This window comes from Polyodon spathula, chromosome 1 (assembly GCF_017654505.1).
Source record: "Polyodon spathula isolate WHYD16114869_AA chromosome 1, ASM1765450v1, whole genome shotgun sequence".
Lineage (NCBI taxonomy): Eukaryota > Metazoa > Chordata > Actinopteri > Acipenseriformes > Polyodontidae > Polyodon > Polyodon spathula.
The window spans coordinates 30,434,340-30,459,247 of NC_054534.1; the positions used below are offsets into that span (position 1 = coordinate 30,434,340).

A 24,908-nucleotide genomic window follows, 5' to 3' on the forward strand; every position below is an offset into this window, starting at 1 on the left:
TCAGTCAATCATCCTGGAGGCGGGCCCACCAAGTCTACCACTTACCGCAGAGCTTTTACAACCGTCAGAAAGTCAGAAAAAAGTATTTTACTGTCAAGTATTAGCGCCCCCTTAATAACATCATCGCGCGCCTCCCCCCCCCGGGGTCGCTCCCCACAGTTTGAAAACCACTGCTGTACGCACATACAATTTGATCTGAACGCAGTTACAGTTAAACAACAACGACACTCCATTTACAAAATATGGCATTAAATGTTGGAGCAGTGAGCCATGTGTTGTATTTGCTGTATTTGAGGCACCTCCGTACTCGGTGGGAAAATTCATCCCAGCAGAGGATTACAAACACGTCATTTAGAAGACGATATGCTTAAATTCAGAGTCATTTATCTAGAGACTTCTATTCATGACTGGGTAGGTTTCCTAGCTTATTACTTTACTATTGATTGTTACCAATTACTATGAATTAACATACTCTTGATATAATAAAGATCAATATTTCATGAAAGGCTGCCCAACTGAATGTACGTTAAATTGTCATCTTAAGTCCCAAGCATCATCAGGTATTATTTTATTTCCTGGAAGCGACAGATTGCATGTAAACTTAGGTCAGCTGCACACTTGGCAACAGTCCTTTGTCCTTGTCTAAAGCATTTGTGTCACTTTGTACTTGCTACCTGAGGGGGTATGTGAAATGTGCATGAGGGGATGACACAATCCATACACAACACTTATTCATTTAGACTAATCACCAGTGCTCCACAAGCTGTATTATCTAGAGATGAGAAGGGTCAACTGCTAACTTCCCATTAAAAAGAAAATACTATACAAAGTGTTCAAAACCACTCTGATTTTAACAGGACACCGATTTAAATGAGACGTTGCTATGCATTTCTGAGCCAGTTCTGATTTGAGTAAAGCAGCACACCCAGTAAGATTATACTGGTTTTTTTCTATCATCTCTGAAAGGATACCATACATGCCGTTTTCAAACTCCAGCGCTGCCCTGCGGATGATCCTCTCCCTCAGAAGATCAGACTCCTTTTTGGGTTTTTGTGTCGTTGCTTCTGGCTTTTTAACGGTGCGCTTCTGCGTGGAAGAGAATGTAAATCACAATTCGCCATTGTTGCTGTAAAATAATTGCACTGGATAAACACATCCTTGGGATTCTGACAACATGTTGTGTCTTATTGATATACCAACATAAACAAACGATTTGCAAATCACCTTCAGTCACTTGAAAAAGCGGCATCAACAATCTCTTCATTTTTAACTCTGACAAACTTCAGCCACCGGAAGGCAAAAAATAAATGAATAAATAAATAAACTGGATATATTTCAAATAGGAATAAAACAGGAAATGGTTTTTAGTCATTAATTATCCAGGGGGCTTGAAAAGCACAATACAGTACAGCAGTTCTGTCGGAACAATGTATAACTTCATGACAAATAAATAGCAGCCTCATCAAATGTAAATACATACATGTTATCTTTTCATTTTGGGGTAATGTAAAATGTTTTGTATTGAGATCTCCTGTTTACTAAGCCCCGTTGCCATAGTGGCAAAGGGGATAGAATTTACAACTTCACACCTCTGGGAGTCATCTCTAAATATACCTGACTTCAGAAATGCAGCTTTTCAAGTAATTTCAAAACGTAGCTCTCATGTTTGAAAAAAGAGCAGTAGTAAAAAATGACCTAAGCAAAAACAGCAACATAAATTTAAATAAACAACAAGTACAGCTATGGCCAAATGTGTTGCTTTTTAGAATTAACTCATTTTGCTTTATAAAGCAGAATGAAACCGATAATGTTGCGTTAACATATTGAATTACATACCGCTTTGTAGTTTTCTATCTACTTAATGAAAAATCTGACATTTCAAAATTTAACATAAAATATTGTACCACTACTATTGCTTCTGGTAGACTTTAGCGACATAATTTCAAAATTTCTTTGATTATATTATATATATATATATATATATATATATATATATATATATATATATATATATAATATATATATATATATATATATATACACATACACAAGAATACAGTAAATTAATACAGAATTCTTAATAAATTTTGTACCTAAAATCCAATTTTTTTGGCCATAGCTGTATATGGATTTTAAAAAGGTAAAAAAAATACTCTGAAAATGTAGTTTGTATATGCCCTTGTTTTTTGGTGAACCCCAGAGAAATGCAAATAAATAAAAATAAACACAACTTAAACTAATAGGTAAGTTTTATATTGTGAACCATGTTAACTGATAGCGGCAACATACGGTAGCACTCTATTTATTTCACTTAACTAATAGACATGTGAATGCTCTGCCCAGCTACAGACAACACAAGAATACTTACTTCTATTCTCTTTTCAAAGCTGCCCCCCTTTACAATCCTATGAATATAAATGCTGGGGATATGAATGTCCTCTGCTGCGAATGTACCAACGTCAACAATTTCTTCAACCTGAAAGCAGAGAAGAAGCAGGCATTGACAAAAACACAAAATATTCCCACGTAATTATACAATTTAGCACTGATTCATCACAAGTCTACACAACTTCTAAAGAGTAATAACCTCTGTGAACGGTGTTCTTCAAACAGTAATTTCTATCTTGGAAACTGCCAGTTGTGCTCCCACTATTACAGTCTGTCAGATCTGCCGTCTTGTCCAATATGTGACGAATCTTCTATATCCAGTAGTACACAGCAGGTTCCATTTGCACAGGACAGTGTATCTCACATTTTTTCATGCAGGGACCAACTTAGTGAGTTGTCATTTTTCCATGGACCACTACCAGCGTGGGAACAATATTTTTTTTAAAACACAAAGTATACCAGTATTAGTAATAATATTGATAAATAATATGTTAAACTTTTCTTTACAGTATTACCAATAAAAAAAAAAAACGTCATCCTTTTCAGAATCAATAGATAAACACAATAGAAACTAGGACGTTGTTTGGAGGCACATGTTTTGTTTGTTGATATGCTGTGTTGCTGTGCTGAGCGGTAGATTAATGATCTGCGAGTGTGGTAGGTCCAGTTAGTGGGGAGGATCACACTGAGCCACCTAAAACAAATTCACTTTCTTCACACTCTCAAATAACTGGAAACACTCAGCATGACCTCTAGTTGTAGACTTACAAATTGTTTATAAAACAAACAATTCAAAGGACTACCCTTTAAAACATTAAAAAGATCAGGCCAATAAAACTGAAATTGCCTCTGGCACCATACCAATTTGCATCTAAATCCTCATAAGCCTAGACTTCACTTAAAGAAGAAAAAAAATAAATAAAAAAAAAAATAAAACTAAAAACAAAACCACTTTAATACTAATGAGCTACTGTAACAGAGACCGAATGATTCTTGGTGTTAGGTCTCCCTCCCAACCTGTGGCGGCACTACCTTAAAGTAGGTGGAAGTCGGTCATTTAGGAAGGGGCCTAAGCTATGGCACCCAAGTTCAATGACTCGGATGGGAGACTGTGTGGCAATCCAGGATTAGAGGAGCGGATTCGCTTGTTAACCTAGGGGTCATGAGCGAGGGTATAAATAGGGGGCGTAGTGTAAGTGATCTGTTCTTTGGTAAATGGTTAGTGTTTTAACCTACAAGGGTTCTGCTGCCGTATTGTGAACCGTGAGTTTTTGTCTTGTGTCTGTTAGTGTTTGTTAACTGTTGTCTTTTTTTTTAAATAGATTACCAGTAGCACGATCCTGAGCTGTAATGAAAGCCAGCATGAACCCAGACATCACTTTCACCCCTGCATTTTCACAGAGACCTGTAAATTTATCACTAGCACTTATTGACTACCACTAAGAACTGTGTCTGTGTTTTGTGTTTTTTGTCTGTATATTAAAGTGGATTTTTGGTTGTGTGTCAAACCCGTGGGATTTTTATAAACGAAGTGATACACGCCACTGTACTCACTTCCATCATTTATTATTCACAGGTGTTTACCATAAGGCTCTGGACATTGACATAATTTCAATATACACCCTTGCACCTGTTAATTACTGTCTGTGTGATTAATCCGCTCTGCACTGCACTCAACTGTATTCATGCACCAGTTTGCCGCAGCAACACAAAACACCATTTTCCGGACAGCACCTGCGATGCCAGATAAGCCAGCAGCATTGGCAACAGAAATCCCCTCCAGCTTTACTTAAATCACACTTATTTCATTAGATTCAATTTAATAGCAATAACTCTAATTTTGGCAGGATATCTCTGAAGACAATGAAAACCATGTTTTGTCTAACCCTTTACTAGTCTTTTTTTTTTTTTAAAGTGTCTGTGACAGGTCAGAACTTTTGTATATTTTTATTGCTAGGTTACACAAATCCAATATTTTGGGTCCTTTAAGGCTGGGTCAGAAGTTACAACAAATACCCAAGCAGACGACTATCGCTGTGACTCAAGATAACGTGCGCAGGCATTTTATTTCCCTGACTTGGAGTCTGGCTATTTCCCATATATACAAGTGATCTGGCCAAACTGACCAAATAATTAGCCATTTCACCTCCAATAAAGTCACATTAAATACAGTCTACCAGCAATCTCACATGGTTGGCATTGCCTGCCTGTTTGAGGAGAAACAAACAGAAAATGAAGGGATATATTAAACCCCAAATGACATAATGCAACCCCCCCCCCCCCCAAAAAAAAAACAGAATGTCAGAAGTAATGGAGTATGCACTTTGCATGTAATGATCCTCTGTCAACCATCAATGATTCTCCCCTTTTTGCAAAACATTTGATTCCAGTGCCTTTTTTTAAATTCACTAAGCTTTAGGCAGCTTCTAAAATATTTTCATTTCTCTTGTCATTCTGTTTTATTTGTTTATTTCACTTTCCAGCTAGAAAATTAATTCTGGGGCCACTTCAATACAAATGTTTATTTCTGCCCAGATTATTTCTTGATGCAACACCAACAAAAGGTATTTTTTACACACTTTCTGTCATTTTTAAGGAAAGGTTTGCTACATTTATTAAATAAGCCAAGGTGCAATGTGAAGAGACAGATGCAATACTCGGAATAATATCAAATCTAAATGAATAATGTATTTCTAGTACAACGGAGGCTTCCAGCCAAAGACAGCTTAGCGAGAAATGAATACCCGTGTCACAATACTGAAGCAGCAGAATTTAGAACCACTCAAGGAAAAGGGGGGGGGGGGGGGGGGGGGGGGGGGGGGGGGATAGAAACGGGAGTGTTTGTGAATACAAACAAAGCATCCCCCACCAAGGGGCAAGATCATATTAAATGGTGTGTAAACATGAAATGAAACTGAAATATACTACAACTAAAAAAGACTGAACTATAACTATAAAATACCCTGTGTCAAAGCATGTGGTCTGTATTATCAAAGGAATGAGGCAGTGAATGGGTTCATGTGGTCTGTATCACCAAAGCAATGAGGCAGTGAATGGGTTCATGTGGTCTGTATCATCAAAGCAATGAGGCAGTGAATGGGTTAATGTGGTTTGTATCATCAAAGCAATGAGGCAGTGAACGTGTTCATTTGGTTTGCATCATCAAAGCAATGAGGCAGTGAATAGGTTAACAGCAGATAGCATTAGCAATATAACCAAAGTCAGACAACCAAAGAATAACAAACATTAAGACAATAACTGAATGTTTACTGTCTCTACACAGCTTCAAAGGTCACATGGTCTCAATATAACCCTGCAAATACTGAGGTACAAGTCTTTGACCCTGTGGTGGTGGCAGATTTGCTAAAAGCGCCACCCAAGACACAGGTGACGACCTTCACCTACGCCATCGAGAAGCCAAGAGGAAACTACCTGGGATGGAATCTCTCTGGCTAAATCACCCGAACCCTGTCTACTTGGGGGTGGCAATGGGCCGAACACTTTCCTTCAGAGCACATGTAGAGAAGACGAAAGGGAAAGTCAGCACCCGCAACAACATCCTCCGAAAGTTAGTCACCTCAAGCTGGTGGGCCAACCCAGCTATTTTGTGAACCACTGCTATTGCCTTGTGCTACTCCACAGCAGAGTATGCATGTCCAGTGTGGGAACGATCCATCCATGCCAAAAAACTAGACCCTGTTCTAAATGACAGCTGTTGTGGAACAGGATGTCTAAAGCCAACACCAAAGGATAACCTGTACTTACTGGCTGGCATTGCACCACCTGATATCAGGAGGCAGGTAGCAAGCCAGGGGAAAGACCATGGCAGATGGAGGACCCAAGGCACCCACTATATGGTCGCACAGGAGTAACAAACGTCTGAAATCCTGAAAGAGTTTTATGACAGCTGGCAAAGCACGACTGAGGTTATGGAATGAAAGACTGCGCACAGTCGGACACACTGAAAAAGATCTGAAATTACAGTAGGTAATTTTCTACGGATGAGCTGATACAGACTGGTCAACGTGGTGGTGCCTGGACCGCCTGCACACGCAAACTGGCAGATCAAAGACTAACATGATCAAATCGGCCTTCTCTAATGACTAGAAATACATGAGAGTGTGGTGAAGGGCAAAACATGGAGTACATGCTTGTTTGCCTACTCCTTGGGGAGATCTGTAGGAAGGTGGATCTCGCTGCAGCAATCGAAAGAGCCTTCGCTTGTGCACAGTTCTGGAAAAACATCTAGTCTATGACAAGGACATGAGAAGAAGAATACAATGTGACATGTTGTCCTGTCCTTTAACAGCTCAGAAGTTCTGGAATGTGCATTCCTCAAAGAAAACCAAAAAGCCTGCCAAATAAATGTCAAAGCAATCTTCTTCTACTCTCTTAGGAAGCCTAGCAACCAAGATAAACACAATGGAAAGCAGGTAACCAAAAATAATTACTGAAAGGACCTTTAATTAAACTATGTAACACAATTTTTGTTCCTGGGTAGTAAGTGTTATTTCCTAATTGCTTATGCCTCAAAAGTATAGAAAATGTCTATTATTATCCACAAACTTTGCTTTTCTGACCAGGACAGTGATATTTTGAAATGTACCTATTTCCAATGAGAAAACAGGCGAATGTGTCTTTTCGTTCACATAAAGTCAGAAAAAAACAACATATGAATCCAAATTAACATGTATTTATACTAAAGTAATAAAAAAATGACTACAAAAGTTTTAGAAGTGAGTAGTTTTTCGAGATTTACGATTATACTGTAAATCACTTTCACGAATCAGCCCCCAAATGTAGTCTCCCATCATGTTCTCGTTATACTGTCCTTGGAAGCGGCGTTCAAAATCCAGTATATCCTGGTGGAAGCGCTCGCCTTGCTCCTTCGAGTACACTCCCATGTTCTCCTCGAATTTATCAAGATAAGCATCAAGGATATGGACTTTGAGGGACATCCTATAGCCCATTGTGCCGTAGTTCTTCATCAGAGTCTCAACCAGCTCCACATAGTTTTCGGCCTTGTGATTGCCCAGGAAGCCCCGAACCACTGCGACAAAGCTGTTCCAAGCCGCGTTCTCCTTACAAGTTACTTGAAGGCTGCCGACTCCTCATCTAGAGCTCTGACAAATTGTAAATAGGTAAAATAGGTAAATTTCAAAATATCACTATCCTGGTCACAAAAGCAAAGTTTGTGGGGAATAATAGCCATTTTCTCTACTTTTGAGGCATAAGCAATTAGGAAATAACACTTACTACCCAGGAACAACAAAAAAAAAAAAATAATTGTTACACGGTGTTATCAATGTATTACACCGTGCAACAAACTTTTTATTTTTTTTGGTTCCTGGGTAGTAAGTGTTATTTCCTAATTGCTTATGCCTCAAAAGTATAGAAAATGGCTATTATTCTCCACAAACTTTGCTTTTGTGACCAGGACAGTGATATTTTGAAATTTACCTATTTTCCAGAACATTCCAGATAGATTCAGTGCTGAGTAAACTTGGAGTAACTTCTAGAACTTTCTAGAACTTTCCAGTAATATAAATAGTAATATAAATACAGGGGCCTTAAGCCCACCAGTTCAGTTTAGCTCCAGCTGCCTAAGTGGATACATATCTGCATTTTTCTGAGATGGCATCAAGAGGCTGCAATGGTGGCATTCCTGATGGGTCTCCAAGGCGGTTTTACCAAGTTTCCCTGCTAGCTTTGCCTTTGAGACAGCAGGGACACCAAAGCGCACTACCACAGGTGGGACTGGCCACAGCGGACCGAGTTCTCTGTCGGGAGGAACAACGTCAAGTGGGAGCCACTGGTGGACCCCCGGAAGGTGCTGATGCCACCACTGCACATCAAATTGGGCCTTATGAAACAATTTGTCAGAGCTCTAGATAAGGAGTCGGCAGCCTTCAAGTACCTTCAAGACTTCTTCCCTAAGCTGTCTGAGGCAAAGGTCAAAGCCGGTGTCTTCGTCGGACCACAGATAAAGAAGATCCTGGAGTGCAATGAATTCCCCAAGAAGCTCACTAGTAAGGAGAAAGCGGCTTGGAACAGCTTTGTCGCAGTGGTTCGGGGCTTCCTGGGCAATCACAAGGCCGAAAACTATGTGGAGCTGGTTGAGACTGGTGAAGAACTACGGCACAATGGGCTGTAGGATGTCCCTCAAAGTCCATATCCTTGACGCTCATCTTGATAAATTCAAGGAGAACACGGGAGCGTACTCGGAGGAGCAAGGCGAGCGCTTCCACCAGGATATACTGGACTTTGAACGCTGCTACCAAGGACAGTATAACGAGAACATGATGGGAGACTACATTTGGGGGCTGATTCGTGAAAGTGATTTACAGTATAATCGTAAATCTCGAAAAACTACTTGCTTCTAAATCTTTTGTAGTCATTTTTGTGTTACTTTAGTATAAATACATGTTAATTTGGATTCATATGTTGTTTTTTTCTGACTTTATGTGAACGAAAAGACACAAATTCGCCCGTTTTCTCATTGGAAATAGGTAAATTTCAAAATATCACTGTCCTGGTCACAAAAGCAAAGTTTGTGGGGAATAATAGCCATTTTCTATACTTTTGAGGCATAAGTAATTAGGAAATAACACTTACTACCCAGGAACAAAAATTGTGTTACATAGTGTTATTGTACAACATGGTTTCATCTAGACTTGGCTGAAGGCCATTTAAAATGCTGCAGGGATGAGAAAAGTAGTTTTTTAATACAAAGGTTAAATACGTTTTATATTACAAGTGGAATAAATCAACAGTGCTGAGATGTGGATGGGACAGATGAGTTTGTATGGTCGAGTGACATATACAAGTGTACAGAGAAAAGGACATTTGGTGTGTGCGGTAGAGTCATATATGGAAGCTGCATCTCCCTGTTACAAGCCCATTTTTGTTACACACATTTCAATGACAAAACTTTAGAGGCTTGTATCCAAGGCAACACAAAAGTATGTTTTACAAGGAAGTGTCATGGAACATTCTGCTTTCCACCCCACTCCCCAACTTCCCTGAAGAAATGAGATCCAGTAATCAATGAGGAATAGGTATGCTGCATCTCTCTAGGACATATTAAACACTATGTAGACACTCTGTCAAATCTGTCTTACCATGGAGGCCCTACTCCCTCCCTGTTTTTATGGCTATATAAACATTACAAAAAATCAGAATTACACAATTTTTAATCTTTTAGTTAAAATGTATACACAGTATTACAGAGAACAGTTAGAAATACAAACTACATTGTACAATTGTCTGTCATCATTTCTAAAGGGCTTTCAAGAACATCTGAAACCCAGTCCTTGTCAGGAGCCTAGACCTAGCCTAGAGCTCATGAGGACATACACAAATTAAAAGCAAGACATTCCATAACAGGAAAAATGTAGATTAAAGGTTGCTACACAGCAGATGCGATGCGACAAGAGTAACTGTCACAGCGATGCGATAAAATGAATAGAACCTGTACTTTTGATAACTATCTTTCACAGCACAGACGACACCAACAGGAGCGACGCAATTACAGAACAGCTTCAATGCAGTGTCCACCAAGGTGAAGCAGTATCCAAAATGATGGGAGGAAAAAATAATACCCAGAGCTTGATGACAAAGATCATCTCAGTTAAAGACAGAGAGATGAAAGATAATATCTGGGTCAATTTCGAAGGAACTGGACAAGCTTGGTATGTATAATGTATGGCCATATATACTGAAATACCGCCAGAGAAGACACTCATAATTTCCACATTATGTTGACGAATATGTACCAGTTTTGATCACAGTTTTGTCAATAGCAAATTTTTATAGTTTTATAGATCTGGCAGTTTTCAAACCAGTCGTATCGCATCTGTATTTCTTCAGGTGTGTATGGTCATGTCGCTGCGAAAGTATTTCATTGTGACTGCTATCATTGTGACTGAACACATCTCACTTCAGAATTCCAAGGCTGTCTCACTGGAGCACTGGTAGCATCTCTATCCAGTAAGTCTCTTCACATATCTACAGCTATTAGTATTATTTGTTATAGAAATGGTACCTCCTGTTTAAATGTCAGGCACCTCCTTTATTGTACAGAATAGCATAACCAATGAACTTAATATGGAAAAACAGACGTTGTGTCTATTTGGTTATACAGCAGTTTGATTTAGCTATTTCTGATTATCAAGCTTGGTAAAGCTTGATAAGCTTTTCAGTTTGTGTTCACATATGCATAGCAACTTATGAGTCCTTGCTCACAACAGCCACTTGCTTCACCTTCCCAGAATCCTATTCGAAAATGACACCAGCCCAAATCGGGGCAGACCACCAGAAAAAAATGAAAAAAGTAAATTCAACTAAACAATCAAGTCTGTTTCACCCACATTTCAGAGCTCCTAAAGTTGTGAGATGTGACAATAGCAGACCCCCATAGCGTACAATGGCACATTGTAAAGCACTGAATCCCCACATAGTTGGAGCTAAAAAAAAATCTGATTTGGGGAATAATTGAGAAGAGAATGAGAAGGTAACTAAATCAGATGAAGCAAGTCCCTTTGTTCACAGTACAAGCATTCACATATGAACAAAATACAAATTTTGCTGCTGGAGCCTACAGGTTTTCTATCCCACTGCAACATCATTTTGTGTGCAACTTCAGAGCTTAAAGGCATAGCACAGCAGGTACCTGCAGCAGAACAGACAAAGCAGAGACATACCTATGAGAAGCAGAGGGGAGCACAGAACAGACAAGAGCACAAATATACCTATGATGAGCAGAGGCAAGCACAGAACAGACACAGCACAGACATATCTATGACGAGTAGAGGCAAGCACAGAACAGACACAGCACAGACATATCTATGATGAGCAGAGGCAAGCACAGAACAGACACAGCACAGACATATCTATGATGAGCAGAGGCAAGCACAGAACAGACACAGCACAGACATATCTATGATGAGCAGAGGCAAGCACAGAACAGACACAGCACAGACATATCTATGATGAGCAGAGGCAAGCATAGAACAGACACAGCACAGACATATCTATGACGAGTAGAGGCAAGCACAGACATAGCTATAATGAGCAGATATATACCTAAACTACTGAGGGCAGTCTGTCTGGATGTGTTGTGCACTGCCTGAATAAATGTGGAAAACATTTACTTAAGTAAGCAGTCGCTAATAAACAGCAAGGTTTCCAACCGAGGACTGAGTTATACTGCATGCTCCTGGGAGAACATGCATTACAGTATACACAGCAGCAGAACTCTATTATGCCAATTAAAAGAGCAGAAGGTGGGAATGCACTCACTCGGGCGTGAAAATTAGATAAAGGTTCACAGCAAACCTTTGGGACACCAACTGAATCCCTAATTTAAAGTTATACCGGATGTATGATAAGTGACCTACCCATCTAAAAATCCAGTAAAGAATATGCCAGAAGGATTATGGTAAAAAGGCACAGGTGGTGAGACTCTAGCAGCACATGATAATTGCAGGGATTAGCATTCTATAATCTTTAAATGTTTGGTGGTGGTGTGGGGGGGGGGGGGGGGGGGTCTGCTGATTTCATTTAATGGGAGAACTACATGGATTAGAAAAAAAACAAAAAAACATCCATTCTGAAATCAAACTTATGTCAAAGTTCTCACAATAAAACTTGTATTGGTACTGTATTAACTTATTATTTGTTTTAAAATAAATATATTTAAATATTTTTTCTTTTGAAATTTTGCGTCGTATTGAAATCAGGAAATTAAATGAAAGAGAATTTAGAGTCCAGTCCCATAATGTCAATCAACGTTACAGCAATAGCCAACCCTATTCCAGGAATTTATGTCAAGTCCTCAAAGCACTGCTTTAGTCTTTTCTGTCAATTAGCTGCAACACTAGTTTGCATAAATTGGTTTAGTAACAGTCTAAAAATAGGCATTTCAAAATTGAAAGGACAGCTTTCTAGTCAAGTGAACAAATCATCTGCCATTGCCATGTCTGTGTTATACAAAAATGTCTGGGTGCATTCGAATACTGTTACCTACTGAACACCACAATGGAACTTTATTATATATATATAATTCTAGGCAAATAACTTCTGAAAGCATTACACCATATACAGTAGATCTATTTGTTGACTGCATTAAACTAAAGCTGGATAACAGGCAATTACCTGATCAGACTAATCTTGCCTGAAGACATTGACTCAGTTTCAGATAAGGCTGCAGTGACATTAATAAAATGCAAGTGTATATTTAAATTAGGCTGGCAATACACCCTGGAGCCCAGGACATACTTTGAAATTTCAGCCAACTAAATTGTGAAGACATTGGAATTGGTGTCTTTGTATTGGAAAGGTGTAGTAACCTCTGCCCACTGTACATGTAGATGGTTACATAAGAACAGCCACACCTGCAACACGTAGAATGTTCTTTTGTAGCTCTTTGATTCATTTTGTATGCAAACGGAAATCCAGACCAGTATTTGGTAATACATAAAAGTATACATCAAACCCCTCTACAGTACATGCAAAAGGAGTGAGAGGCTTTAGACTTTCGTCTTTAGTCTTTAGTGCAGGTAGCCTCTATAATAGGTTAGAACAGGTTTGGGAACCAGGGTTTGCGACTTGATCCAACTGTCCCTATAGGGAAGACTGCAAATCCCATTTCGAATGCAACTCCAGCACAATGAGAAAGAAGGTCTGTACACTTTAAGGACTGACAGCAATCTCAAACCGGGTCTCTTCTAATGATACTCTGGGATAAAGTACTGCTTTCTTTCCGATGTCTGAATAATATGCTAGGCCTCCAGATCATTTTCATTTGAATTCTGTTAACAGTGAAGCGCAGTGCCATCCCAGCTACACAACCTGCAAAGCCAAATGAAGAGGAACCAGCACTTTATAATTAAACACAAAATAAACCTTTGAAGATTGATTTCATCAATAACCAATTAAAAATGCCTGGAAACCATTCATAAAGCTTGCCGTGCTAACAATGCAGCAAAGAACAGCCCCACTCCACATTAATAATGTGTTCCAAATAACTTGCTACGATCAATCTGCTTTCTGTCCCACAATGCACTATGGCATTTATTGTACCCGAGATAACAGGAATTGCATAAGTAGGTACAGAGCTTGGTTGCTTAGCAACCCAAGTACAACAATACTAATTTTAACATTTTTGTTATCTAAACTGCCTTTTTGAATGCTAATACTGTATTTGCAACTCCAGCAGTGTTCTTTCCAATTTTAATAATTTAGCCTGTGTCTTCATACAAGCCTGTATAGATCAGTTACTTTGGCATTTACTTTTTGATAAATAACAGGTTAACTTGGGCAAATCAAATCCATTGTAACACATGAAATAATCTCTTCAGACAAGAACACAACAATTTATATCTATCTGTATATATATATATATATATATATATATATATATATATATATATATATACACACACACACACACACACACACACACACACACACACACACACACACACACACACTACATCGTGTACCATACAACTCCAATTACAAAACTAAATACATTCTGTTTCAATATTATTCCACTGCAGCAACAATGCTATATGCTTATAATAGAACATGAAACTCTGCAAATCTACCATCTTATGATCTACAATAAAATCAATGTGACAGACCAGTTACAGCAGCCAGTGCTCCAGTTAAACTTATCCTGCAGAGACTGAACTTAGAACTTAGAAACTGTCTTAGAAACAGTGGCCATGTCTCCCTTCAGACTTAATCACACGTTATCAACCTCATTTCTCCAACTCACAGTGTGTTGTGTTGAGAAAATCTTCAGTTTCCTATTTGTACTTTTGTATAACTCAGCATCCCTCTTAGACTGGTTACCTGACACTAAGCAGTCATTTAATCTTACCATCCAGTAAACCTTCAAGAAGTATCATGGATAAGTATGTGAGCAACACACACTCCCTGCTGCTGCGAATTCAGAACTACAGCTATCAATATGATGAAAACATTGATGCCCAATGGATAGATCAACAGGATGTACAGAGCAGTATAGAATAAGAGACTCCAATGAATAATGACATTAGATATGTGGTATTTACAGTAGTATAGTACTGTACATAAGTGTGACATAAGTATGGAAATGCGAGGAACATAAATGAATCATATATGTCATTGTGAGTTTTCTATCCTCTCAAACAAGCTGTATTTCCAGGCAAGCATACACTAATCAAGAGTCTTTCCAAAACCTGCCGAGTCACACTGGAACTATTCACACTTATTTTATGCCATTCAATTGGTTGCGAAAAGATACAATTAAACAGAGTACTCCAAACTATTGCATGACTCCAGGACCTTTCACTGGGATTGTTCTAGAAGAGGCCTGTCACACAGGTAGCACAGTGTACGCCACACTATGGCTCAATTGTTTAAAGGTGAAGGCTGGACTAGCTGTAGTTGTTTAAGGTCTGATAAACCAGCATTTACTTTTCGTTTGTGGTTTTTTTGAAGGACTCTTGAAGGACTCCTTGATCACTGGACCGCTCTATTCTGAACACTCACTTCGGCAAGTGGTGATGTAAACTTTAAGCTTCATCAGAAAGATAACTTTCAAATAACATCATGCACAATGTAAAATAATACTCATTCTTGTAAAGATGACATGATTTCACATGCGATGAGCTCCTGACTGGCACGTAAGAATCCAGTTAATTTAAAAGCAATGGAAAGCTGAGAAATAGCCTCACAGGAAGGAGCTACCCCTTCAAACTGATAAAAACAAACACCAACGCATTAGTACGCTGAGGAAGACACCAACCAAAAGGGTTGTCTACTTGACTTTAGTTCCTTAGTTTTTACTTAAAGTTGAGAAATAGCTGCCGTTAAAGAGAGTTAAATGTGTCTAACAATGTAAATGTGAATTTGACATGTGTATGACACTGCACTGTAAATAACCTATGGCTGTATTGCAGGTTTCTTTACTGTTACACATACTTCCAGAACTCATTAGAAAACAATATTCATCTCATGGGACCATATTGTTGAAAAGCAGTTCTAAATAAATTGTTTATACATACATACATACATACATACATACTACAAAGAAAATGTAACATGGATAAAATGTAACCTTTGAAACCTCTCTAAAACTTGGAAGCAAGTACTGTAAAACATAGTGTTAGTGAAACAAGTGAAAATTGTAAAATGGTAAACTCAGAATATCTAACCGCGGTGTCAGTCCTTACGCAGCATGCCAATTCACTCCCAATTCTTTGACTATTTTTTCTAATCACATTATGGTCTTAGCTGCTGGAAATAAACAGGATTTTAGAATAAATTCCTAACGTCATTTAATGTAAGTTTCCTGCTGACTCAGTGATGTAGGAAGAAAGCTTGCTTGACTCTGCATCCAGTGGACAGAATTTGAAATGGAGCTGCGATACCCAAGAAATGAATCACTATAACAGGTTTCGTAGGGAACGAATAGCTGTGCTATCTCTAGTCAAACCAAGCTAGCACTGTGTATTGTTTAAATACCTGTGTAACTCTTTGAATTCAGAAATCTGTCAGTTCGCACTGTGACGACCCTGAACTGTCTATTCATGTAAGGCTTCACCAGCTGCGAACACACAGCAAGATATTACAGTACCTGGATATTACTGCATTACTACTCTGGCATTCAAGTTACATGAGTGATTTCATTAAAAAAAAAAAAAAAAAAAAAACAAACAAAAAAACAAAAAAAACACAAGACCACAACGCAAACACACACAAAGAAGGTTCTAACAGATATAACATCTCTCAGTCCTGAAACAGTCTTCCCTTACCTCTACTATTGTTACTTTAGCTGCCTTGCACATGGGCTGGTTAAAATTTCTTGCTGTTTTCCTGTATAATAAAAATGCACAAGTAAAAATTGTTAAGATTGCATTTCAGTGCAAAAAACACAACAGCAGAAAAACAACTTAATGCTTCAAATCAATGCTGAAGCTAACAGTGACCTCTTGTGGTACAAGCAATGTATTACAACTAATGTTTTATCTGGTTCTACATGTACATTACATTACTTTGGGTACTGTATACAGGGGAGAATATGCAATTTCCTATAAAAGGACTGAAATGGTACATATAGTAATAGTAAAAACAAAAACAAAAAAACCTTTAGTTTGGCAGCATGTATAGTTTCTGTTTCCTTTCTGAATATAATAATTCTGCTTCAATATTATTAGTTGTTTGTTTTTGTTTTTATAAAACAAGTATTTCTATATTAAAGAAAAAAATAAGTCAAATATCCTGTCACTGCTGATTTAACTCTTCCAGCAATACAAAACCATACAGGAACACTGACCTAGCATAACCAATTCAACAGTTCCACCAGCTTATACAATACAATAAACAAACATAGGCCATAAACATACAGGTTATCTTTCCTAGACCAATACACTGATCTGCAGGCTAATTAAGAGCAGAATCCTACTGTACCTGAATACCACATTCCCAGCTCGATCTGCTTTCCATGCCTTAACCAGTGCGAAATCCCCAGTGATGGCCTTCTCCATAACGAAGTGACGACCATTGAATTCACGGACCTGAGGGCACACAAGAAAACTGACAATGAACAATCAACAGATCTGAACTCTGTTTACAGCCTAAATCTCACTCTAGCAGAACTGTATCTTCACAGCCATGTCTAAATCTCACTCTAGCAGAACTGTATCTTCACAGCCATGTCTAAATCTCACTCTAGCAGAACTGTATCTTCACAGCCATGTCTAAATGTCACTCTGGCAGAACTATCTTCACAGCCATGTCTAAATGTCACTCTGGCAGAACTGAATCTTCACAGCCATGTCTAAATCTCACTCTAGCAGAACTTTATTTTCACAGCCCATCTGATGTCTTTCCGTCTAGTCGATAATCACGTGAAACAGGAAAACAGGGGTGTATAGTTTAAACATCAATACACTTCAGCATATTTTTTGCAATTCACAAAATGCGTAAACTCAACTTAGACATACCAGCCACTAAATTCAATCAGTTTGTTATATGTTTGCTGGTGTTATTAGAATAGTACAATTTGTATTGCTTATTCAATAAAAAGCATTTTTTTAGCAATGCAACTTTTAAATGTTTTTTTTTTTTCCCTGTTTACATTTCACTGTTAGTTGCTAGAAATGTGTTAATGGTTACAATACTACAGCACCTTTGTCTTTTTTAAATAAAATTGGATGGGCTGAGTGTGCAGGCGCAGTAACCAGTTCCTCCCAGAGATCCTATCTACACAGATCGTGTTGGTTTCCCTAACGAGTCAGGACAGGTAAGCTGTTTCCCTTACAAAAAAACACATACTGTGATTATATGTGGCACACAGATTTCACACAAGTAACCTTGCACACCACGTGGAGTTGAACTAAAACAATACAGCTTGGTAATTAGTTAATGAGTTAATTCCAACTGAACAAGCATGCAATCATTACCTCTAATTAACGACTGTTGCATTGTTAAACCCACATACTTTAACCAAACAGTGACATCTAGTGGACAGGTGGTTGTAATTACAATTATAAACCCTGTCAGGAAAAATTGACATTGACAGTCTTAAACTTACTACATATTTTCCCTCAATAACCGTACCACTATATACAGTTGTAGTCAAAAGTTTACATACCCCAATGGAAATTTATAATTTCTAGAAATTTCTCGAAAACAAAGAATTTTAGGAAAAATCTTTTGTTGTAAAAGTTTTGCTTTTGTGGATGATGAAAAAAGTCACAAAAAACAGATGTCTACAATTATTTATTTCAGCAATTTGCAAATCTCTAAAAATGCTAATTTAAAAGTATTCATACCCTTTCATGCTATGATAGCATTGTCTAAAAGGTGGTAGAAATTTCAATATGATAATGCAGAACCCAATTCTACAAAAGTCTAGAAAATGTTGGATTGTATGTGAACATTCTTAGAGAGTATAAAAGGGTTAGGCATAGGATGATTGCTGTCATTACCAGTAAGTCAATATGGGAAAAGTAAAGAGCTATCTGAAGACCTTAGGCAGAAAATCATTTATTGTCATAAAGCTGGAGAAGGATACAAGAAGATTTCCAAGCATTTGAGTATTCCAATTTCAACTATTTTTGCTATTATCAAGATGTACAAGACTCAAGATACTATCACAACGCTCCCTCGGTCTGGAAGAAAGAAGGTTCTTTCACCAAGAACAAGTAGAAGAATTGTGAGGAAGGTTAATAACAATCTGAGATTGACTGACAAAGATATTCAAAGTGAACTGGCTGCAGGTGGGACTGGGGTTTCCATTTCAACCACAAGTCGAGTATTGCATGGTGAAGGTCTCAATGGTCGCAGGCCAAGCAAAAAGGCACTCTTAGGAAAACGTCACAAGGACAATGTGCATAACAGCATTTGAATGATGGATATGAGTTCTATTCAAAGGTTTTGTGGAGTGTTGAAATAAAAATCGAGCTATTTGTTAACTCTGATTTTGTTACATTTGGAGAAAGTCTGTTGAGGCATACAAAGAAAATAACACCACACCTACTGTCAAGCATAGAGGTGGTAATATCCTTCTATGGGGCTGTTTTTCCTCTAATGGCACAGGAACTTTAGTTCCAAAACATGGTAAAATGGATTCCACACCATACCATAAGATATTGGTCAATCATCTGAAACCCTCCACTACAAAACTTGATTCAAAGCTCAACTTGCAAATGATAAGCACACATCAAAATCTACTTCAGAATGGTTAAAGAAGAATAAAATCAAGGTTCCCCGTCTAAATCCGATTGATAATCTTTGCTACGCATTGAAGAAGGCTGTGCACAAGAGAATAGGGATGGGTCGGTATACCGGTTTTTCGGTTTAGGTACATTACGGTATTAACACCGTTTCTTTCATTCTAAACCGCAATTATCGTAATTCGCTTATACACCGGTTAACGCATTTCTTCAACAAACACGCTTCTTCTAAATCAAGCGATGGTACTTGCAGCCTTAGCAAAGTGTCTGAGGAAGATCTTTTTGTGAACTGATACGGTATTTTGATAATGGTTTTTGAAGGAAACGGTCAACGACACAGAATACACGTTTCAGTTGCTGCGTTCTGTTACCCAGAGCTTGCTGCGCCGTATGCTGACTTTCTGACGTCACACACAGCTCCGAGAGAAACGCCTTCTCCAAACCTTGCAGCTCAGAACACATGTTCAACGTGTTATATTTACATTTGTCTGGATTATCAACAGTCACTTTAATGTAACAGATAAACATTAACTTTATTTTAAAATTATACATCACTTATCACGGCTTTAGTACATTATGTTTTTTGTTTTTTTTAAATAATTGATTTATTTATTTAATATAGCGTTGACAAGGCTGTTCATGGCTTCATTGTATAATGATAAAATATTGTTCGCCTCCGCTAACAAGGTGGCAGCAGTAGTTTTAGTGGTTATTTGCATTATGATTAGCAGGTCACTCGTGATCTCTGCATCGTCCCTTTGGTTCACAGCCGCAGCCAGCCTCCCGCAGTAACATTTCAAAGCTGCGCTGGGCTATGCAGAATCTGCACAGATTTCTGTGGGCGTTGAGTGACGTCTACAGCGCATCGCCGAGATTCTGTGAACACGACCAATGTCTCAAACAAAACTAGCACAGACCCGCGACTGCTGCAGGATAGCCTACTTAATATCAGCATAGTTTTGTTTAAAATAGTTGTAACAGTATTCCAATTTTCTTAGGTAATTGAAGAAATCTTTTTTTTTTTTTTTTTTTTTTTTTTTTTTTTTTTTTACAAACTCCACATGTGTAATAATCATTGGAAGCTCTCTTGTGCAATGTCGTAAATGTAAATCCAATAACCTGTTTTAGTATTAAAATACTTTTTTTTTTTTTTTTTCTATACATATTTTATTTATCCGGTTGAAAAAAATAAACGACTAATTTCTGCTGTTAAATAATAATCTGTGTTACATGTTTGTGTTTTAAGCAAAAGACCGATCATTTCCCAATTATATTTACCATCAGCTAAACGAAGTATTTATTTATTTAATTAATTTTATACGTTAAAATGTTTTAGCAAACTACACCACCACGTCATTTTGAGCAAATAATAGATCTTAATACTGTTGTAGTATAACATTGAGAGTGTACAACTTTAGTTTTTTTTTTTTTTTTTTTTTTTTGTTTTTTTTTTTTTTTTTTTTTTTTTTTTTTTTTTTTTTTTAATTATTATTCTGATTGTCTTTTAAAAAAGAAACGTACCAAGTGATTTGGCATAGTAAAATACTAAATACCAAATGTTTAAATAATTCCATGAAAGGAAGTGTTTTCTTGGTTTTATTTTTGTGAATTACAGTAATTTAAGTGATTTACATTAGTCTTTCTTCTTTTGAGCCTTTATTTGATAACTTGCATGATGTACTGTATACTGTGATATTAAGGTTACCACGGTATTTTTTTTTTTTTTATAACGGTTACCATACCGTGCAAATTTCATACCGTCCCATCCCTACAAGAGAAGACCTCGGAATTTGAATGAACTCAAACAATCCTGCCTTAAAGAATGGTCAAAAATCACTAAAACATCACGCCAAAAGCTCACTGACAAATATCCTAATCGTTTAAAAGAGGTTATTATTGCTAAAGGTGCCTCAACTAGATATTAATTTAATTTTCCTTGTCAGGGTATGAATACTTTGGAATTAGCATTTTTGGAGTTTTTCAAAAAGATTACTGAAATAAATAATTGTAGACATCTATGTTTTGTAACTTTTTTTCCTCATCCCAAAAGCAAAACTTTTGCTACATAAGATTTTTCCTATAATTCTTTGTTCCCTTTCAATTCGAATGACAAACATTACCAAATGGGAAGAGCCTCTCTGACTGTCAATCTCTGAGCAAATATATAAAAGCTGCCCTATCAGGGCCCTGCTGTGAGGGGGGAAGTCCCGCCCACCACCTGTTGAAGAGGGCCGTCTTCACAGTAGCACATTGCTATTTTCTCTCATGTCCCTGAGATAGGTCATAAATTGCTTCTACGTTTGCGTTCCGAATTTGGCTGATTTATTTGGTACTCTAAATAAATTATAAAAATCCACAGTATCATGCTTTCGAGCATTAGTAACACTGCTCTCGCTAAAAGTCCTACGTCAGTTTTCTGGCTACAGCTGGTTTCGACCCCTCTTCAGGGATTAATGAGCAGCCATTACTCTCACTACACGAGGCTTTGTGTAGCTGATACACCGTTTGAGAGCTGTTGTGGTGCTGTAAGGAGACCCTGCGAGCTCGCTACGTCGTCCTCTGTGCCAATTTATCAGTCACAGCGAACCAAAAAAACCAGCTCGGGCCTAACGCCTCTCTCAAGCCTCGGGCTATCCTAGCGCAGCTGCGCTTGCCCTCGGCGACCACGCGATTGAATCAGCTGCATACCCTGGCATCGACTGTGGTTTTCCCGCTGACTTGCGAGGCTGAGAGAAACAGCGCCCACCCGGCCCCGGTCGACCCAGAGCCGGCGTGAACATCTTCTGCGCCGCCTACAGCTCGGCCCCAGACGATGCCTACCATCGGCACCCGCCTTGGAACAGGTCGATGTCGCCTACAGCCCGATCAACTCGGCACCGACCGTACGCATCTCGATGCCGATCCCGGCACTGACTGATTCATTGAGCACAGCAGGTTTTTTTTTTAAACTGCAAACATGTCGATGCAGTCAACTGGATCAGCTGGCTTCCACCAGTGTGACCGGTGGTCAGCTAAGCTGCCCAGGCAGGATTAACACAGATCCTGCGCCATGTGCCTCGGGCCAGAACACGCGGCCAAGGCACTGGCAGGTGAGCTGGACTGCTCTCCCTGTCAGAAGTTCTCAAGGAGAACAAAGCAACGGGGATCAGCCCTATCCCCAGCAGACAGAGGAGTCTCTCTCTCCTCAAGCCATGGGAGAATGAGATCGGTGGTCCAACAGCCTGTCTGTCCAGGACCCCCCCCTGCTACAGTGACCAGGGAACTTTCCCGCACAACCGGGTCACCATCCCCTTCTCCACCACCGGTACAGAGGTGCAGGCACCCTATTAAAATCCCAAGGCAGGCTGCCCCCTACCACCGGGCAGCCCCAGCCCCCACAGTCTCGTTCCCCATCCCCTCTGCCTGGACCTCCTAGCCCAGGCGAGCTGTCCTTCATGGAGTCCAGTTCGGACTTGTCGGACCCAGCCACCTCCGCTGGGCAGGCGACAATGGGGAGCACCCTGCCGCCCTTGCCACACATGTCCCAGAGGGAGTTGTTGCAGGCACTAATGCAGCGGGCAGCTGCAGTCACGGATGTCCCATGGCCGGCGGAACAGGGGGGAAAGGGGAACTGCCCCTCATGCCCGGACTCCCTGGAACATGGTGCCTCTCCATTCCCTGATGTCGGAGTTGTTGCAGGGCACTAATTGTAGCGGAGCATCGCATCGTCACCTGAGAACTCTCTACGGATGTCCCATGGATACACTGCCCGCAGTTGAGCCTTAAACCAAGGGGGGAGAGGCATATCCACACAGTCGAATCGACTGCTTCCTCTCAGGCAGGCTGCGGCACGTAGACCGGGTACAAGAGTCTGAAAAGGGATCCCCTCTGCCTTGACCTCCTAGCCCCAGCGCTGAGCTGTCCTTCATTGGACGTCCAGTTCGGACTTGTCTACCCACCAGGTGGGCAGGCGACAATGAGGGTTTCCTGGCCCCGTGCCCTATCCACGCTCCTGTCCTAGGGCCCAGCACATGGGTCGTTGCCATGAATCCTGGCTATGCACAACAGAAGCGGGCCTGAGAACAGCGCAGTCCCGACTGCGGGGACACGTCACGGTGCTGATCATGTAGGTTCCACCTCAACACTGCACAAGCAACCCAGCGTCTGCATCCTCAGCCTGCAGAACAGCGGAGTCTCTGCTAAACACTGCAGCAGCCCAAGAAGCGGGCCTAGGTGCATTCCCCACAATCGGGGACACGATCACGGTGCTGGTGCAAGGTTCCACCTTCATCAAGGGGGATAAGGTCCCAGCATGCCCGTCAAAGCCCTGCAGAACAACGGACACGATGCTAAAAAAGGCATACGCGTCAGCAGCGCTGTCCGTGCGAGCAGCAAACGCCGTGGCCATATTGGTGCTCTACCAGAGCCAGTTGGAGGAGACACGGAAACATGTGCTGGTCCAGACGGACAACACCACAGTGGTAGCCTACATAAATCACCAAGGCAGCCTGCACTCACCGGGCCTTCACCACGCAGTGCACAGACTCATGTCCTGGACGCACTGCTGCCTTGTTGTCCCTGGTGTGTAGAAACACTACAGTCTGCTAGGGCGCCGAGCACTAAAGCCCAGTACTCATATAAATGGAAAGTTTTTCAAGACTGGTGCCTTGCCAAAGGTCACGATCCGATGACTTGCCCAATTGAGACGATAGTAACCTTACAACACCTGTTTGACACAGGAAAATCAGCGTCCACTTTGAAGGTATACCTGGCAGCAATATCAGTGTGCCATGACAAAACTGACTAGGTGTCCCCTGGGGCACATTTCCTGGCAGTGCAATTTCTTAAAGGGGCTCGGAGGCTTCGTCCTCCCATGAAAAGTATGGGATATAGAACTGGTACTGCAGGCCCTTATGGGTCCCCCATTTGAGCCCATGGCGTCAGCAGAACTGCGCCCTGTTTCATTGAAAGTGGCATTTTTAATAGCCATTACGTCTGCCAGATGAGTAAGTGAGCTTCATGCGCTGTCCATCGATGACACATGTATGGCTTTCACTGGAAGTGACTCGCGGGTAACATTAAGAACAAATCCATCCTTTTTGCCAAAGGTGGTATCCTCATTCCATATTAACCAATCAGTGGTTTTGGAAACTTTCAGACCTCCCTCGCACAAGTCAGAGGAGGACCGTAGACAACACACGCTATGCCCAGTTCGTGCTCTGCGCTGTTATTTGGATAGGACGGCGTCCTGGAGACAGTCCAACCAACCGTTTGTCTGCTACGAGTCCCGCTCTAGAGGTCAGGCCCTATCAAAGCAACATCTAGCGCACTGGGTGACAGATGCGATACGCTTGGCGTATGAACAGATGGACTCCCAGTTACCGAGGGACATTACGGCCCATTCTACCAGGGGCCAGGCAACTTCGTGGGCTTTCCTTCATGGCGCCTCCTTAGATGAGTTATGCAATGCTGCTACATGGACAGGTAGTCAAATATTTGTGCGTTTTTACCCTCTGGGCTCTAGAGTTTTGCAGGTGGCATGCCCTTAGGCGTCATGTGGGCTCTGTTGCTATCGTCGTGGGGCTGTACTGTCGGTAATCTGGAGCCATGACAGCTTTGGTACAGCTTTCCCATTCAGTAATGGTTGTCACTCGAATTGAAAGGGAACGTTAGGTTATTACCATAACCCTGGTTCCCTGAAAAAGAGAATGACAACCATTACCCTTTGAGGTCGTGTCCCCAGCTGATCTCTGTTTTCGAAAGAAAATGGCGATGTTCTACTGTGAGGACGTCCCTCTTCAACAGGAGGTG

General features: G+C 40.1%; 1 protein-coding gene across 1 annotated transcript in view; it reads right to left on the bottom strand.

Annotated features, from left to right (window-relative positions):
- Window positions 1–24,908, bottom strand: part of LOC121317112 (succinyl-CoA:3-ketoacid coenzyme A transferase 1, mitochondrial-like) — a 75,230-nt gene that overhangs the window by 36,725 nt on the left and 13,597 nt on the right. The window contains exons 6-9 of the mRNA XM_041252728.1: window positions 16,849–16,955; window positions 16,194–16,254; window positions 2,369–2,476; window positions 972–1,086 (exon numbers count right to left, since the gene is read on the bottom strand). Of these exons, the coding sequence (XP_041108662.1) occupies window positions 972–1,086; window positions 2,369–2,476; window positions 16,194–16,254; window positions 16,849–16,955 (391 nt within the window). The remainder of the gene's footprint in view (window positions 1–971; window positions 1,087–2,368; window positions 2,477–16,193; window positions 16,255–16,848; window positions 16,956–24,908) is intronic.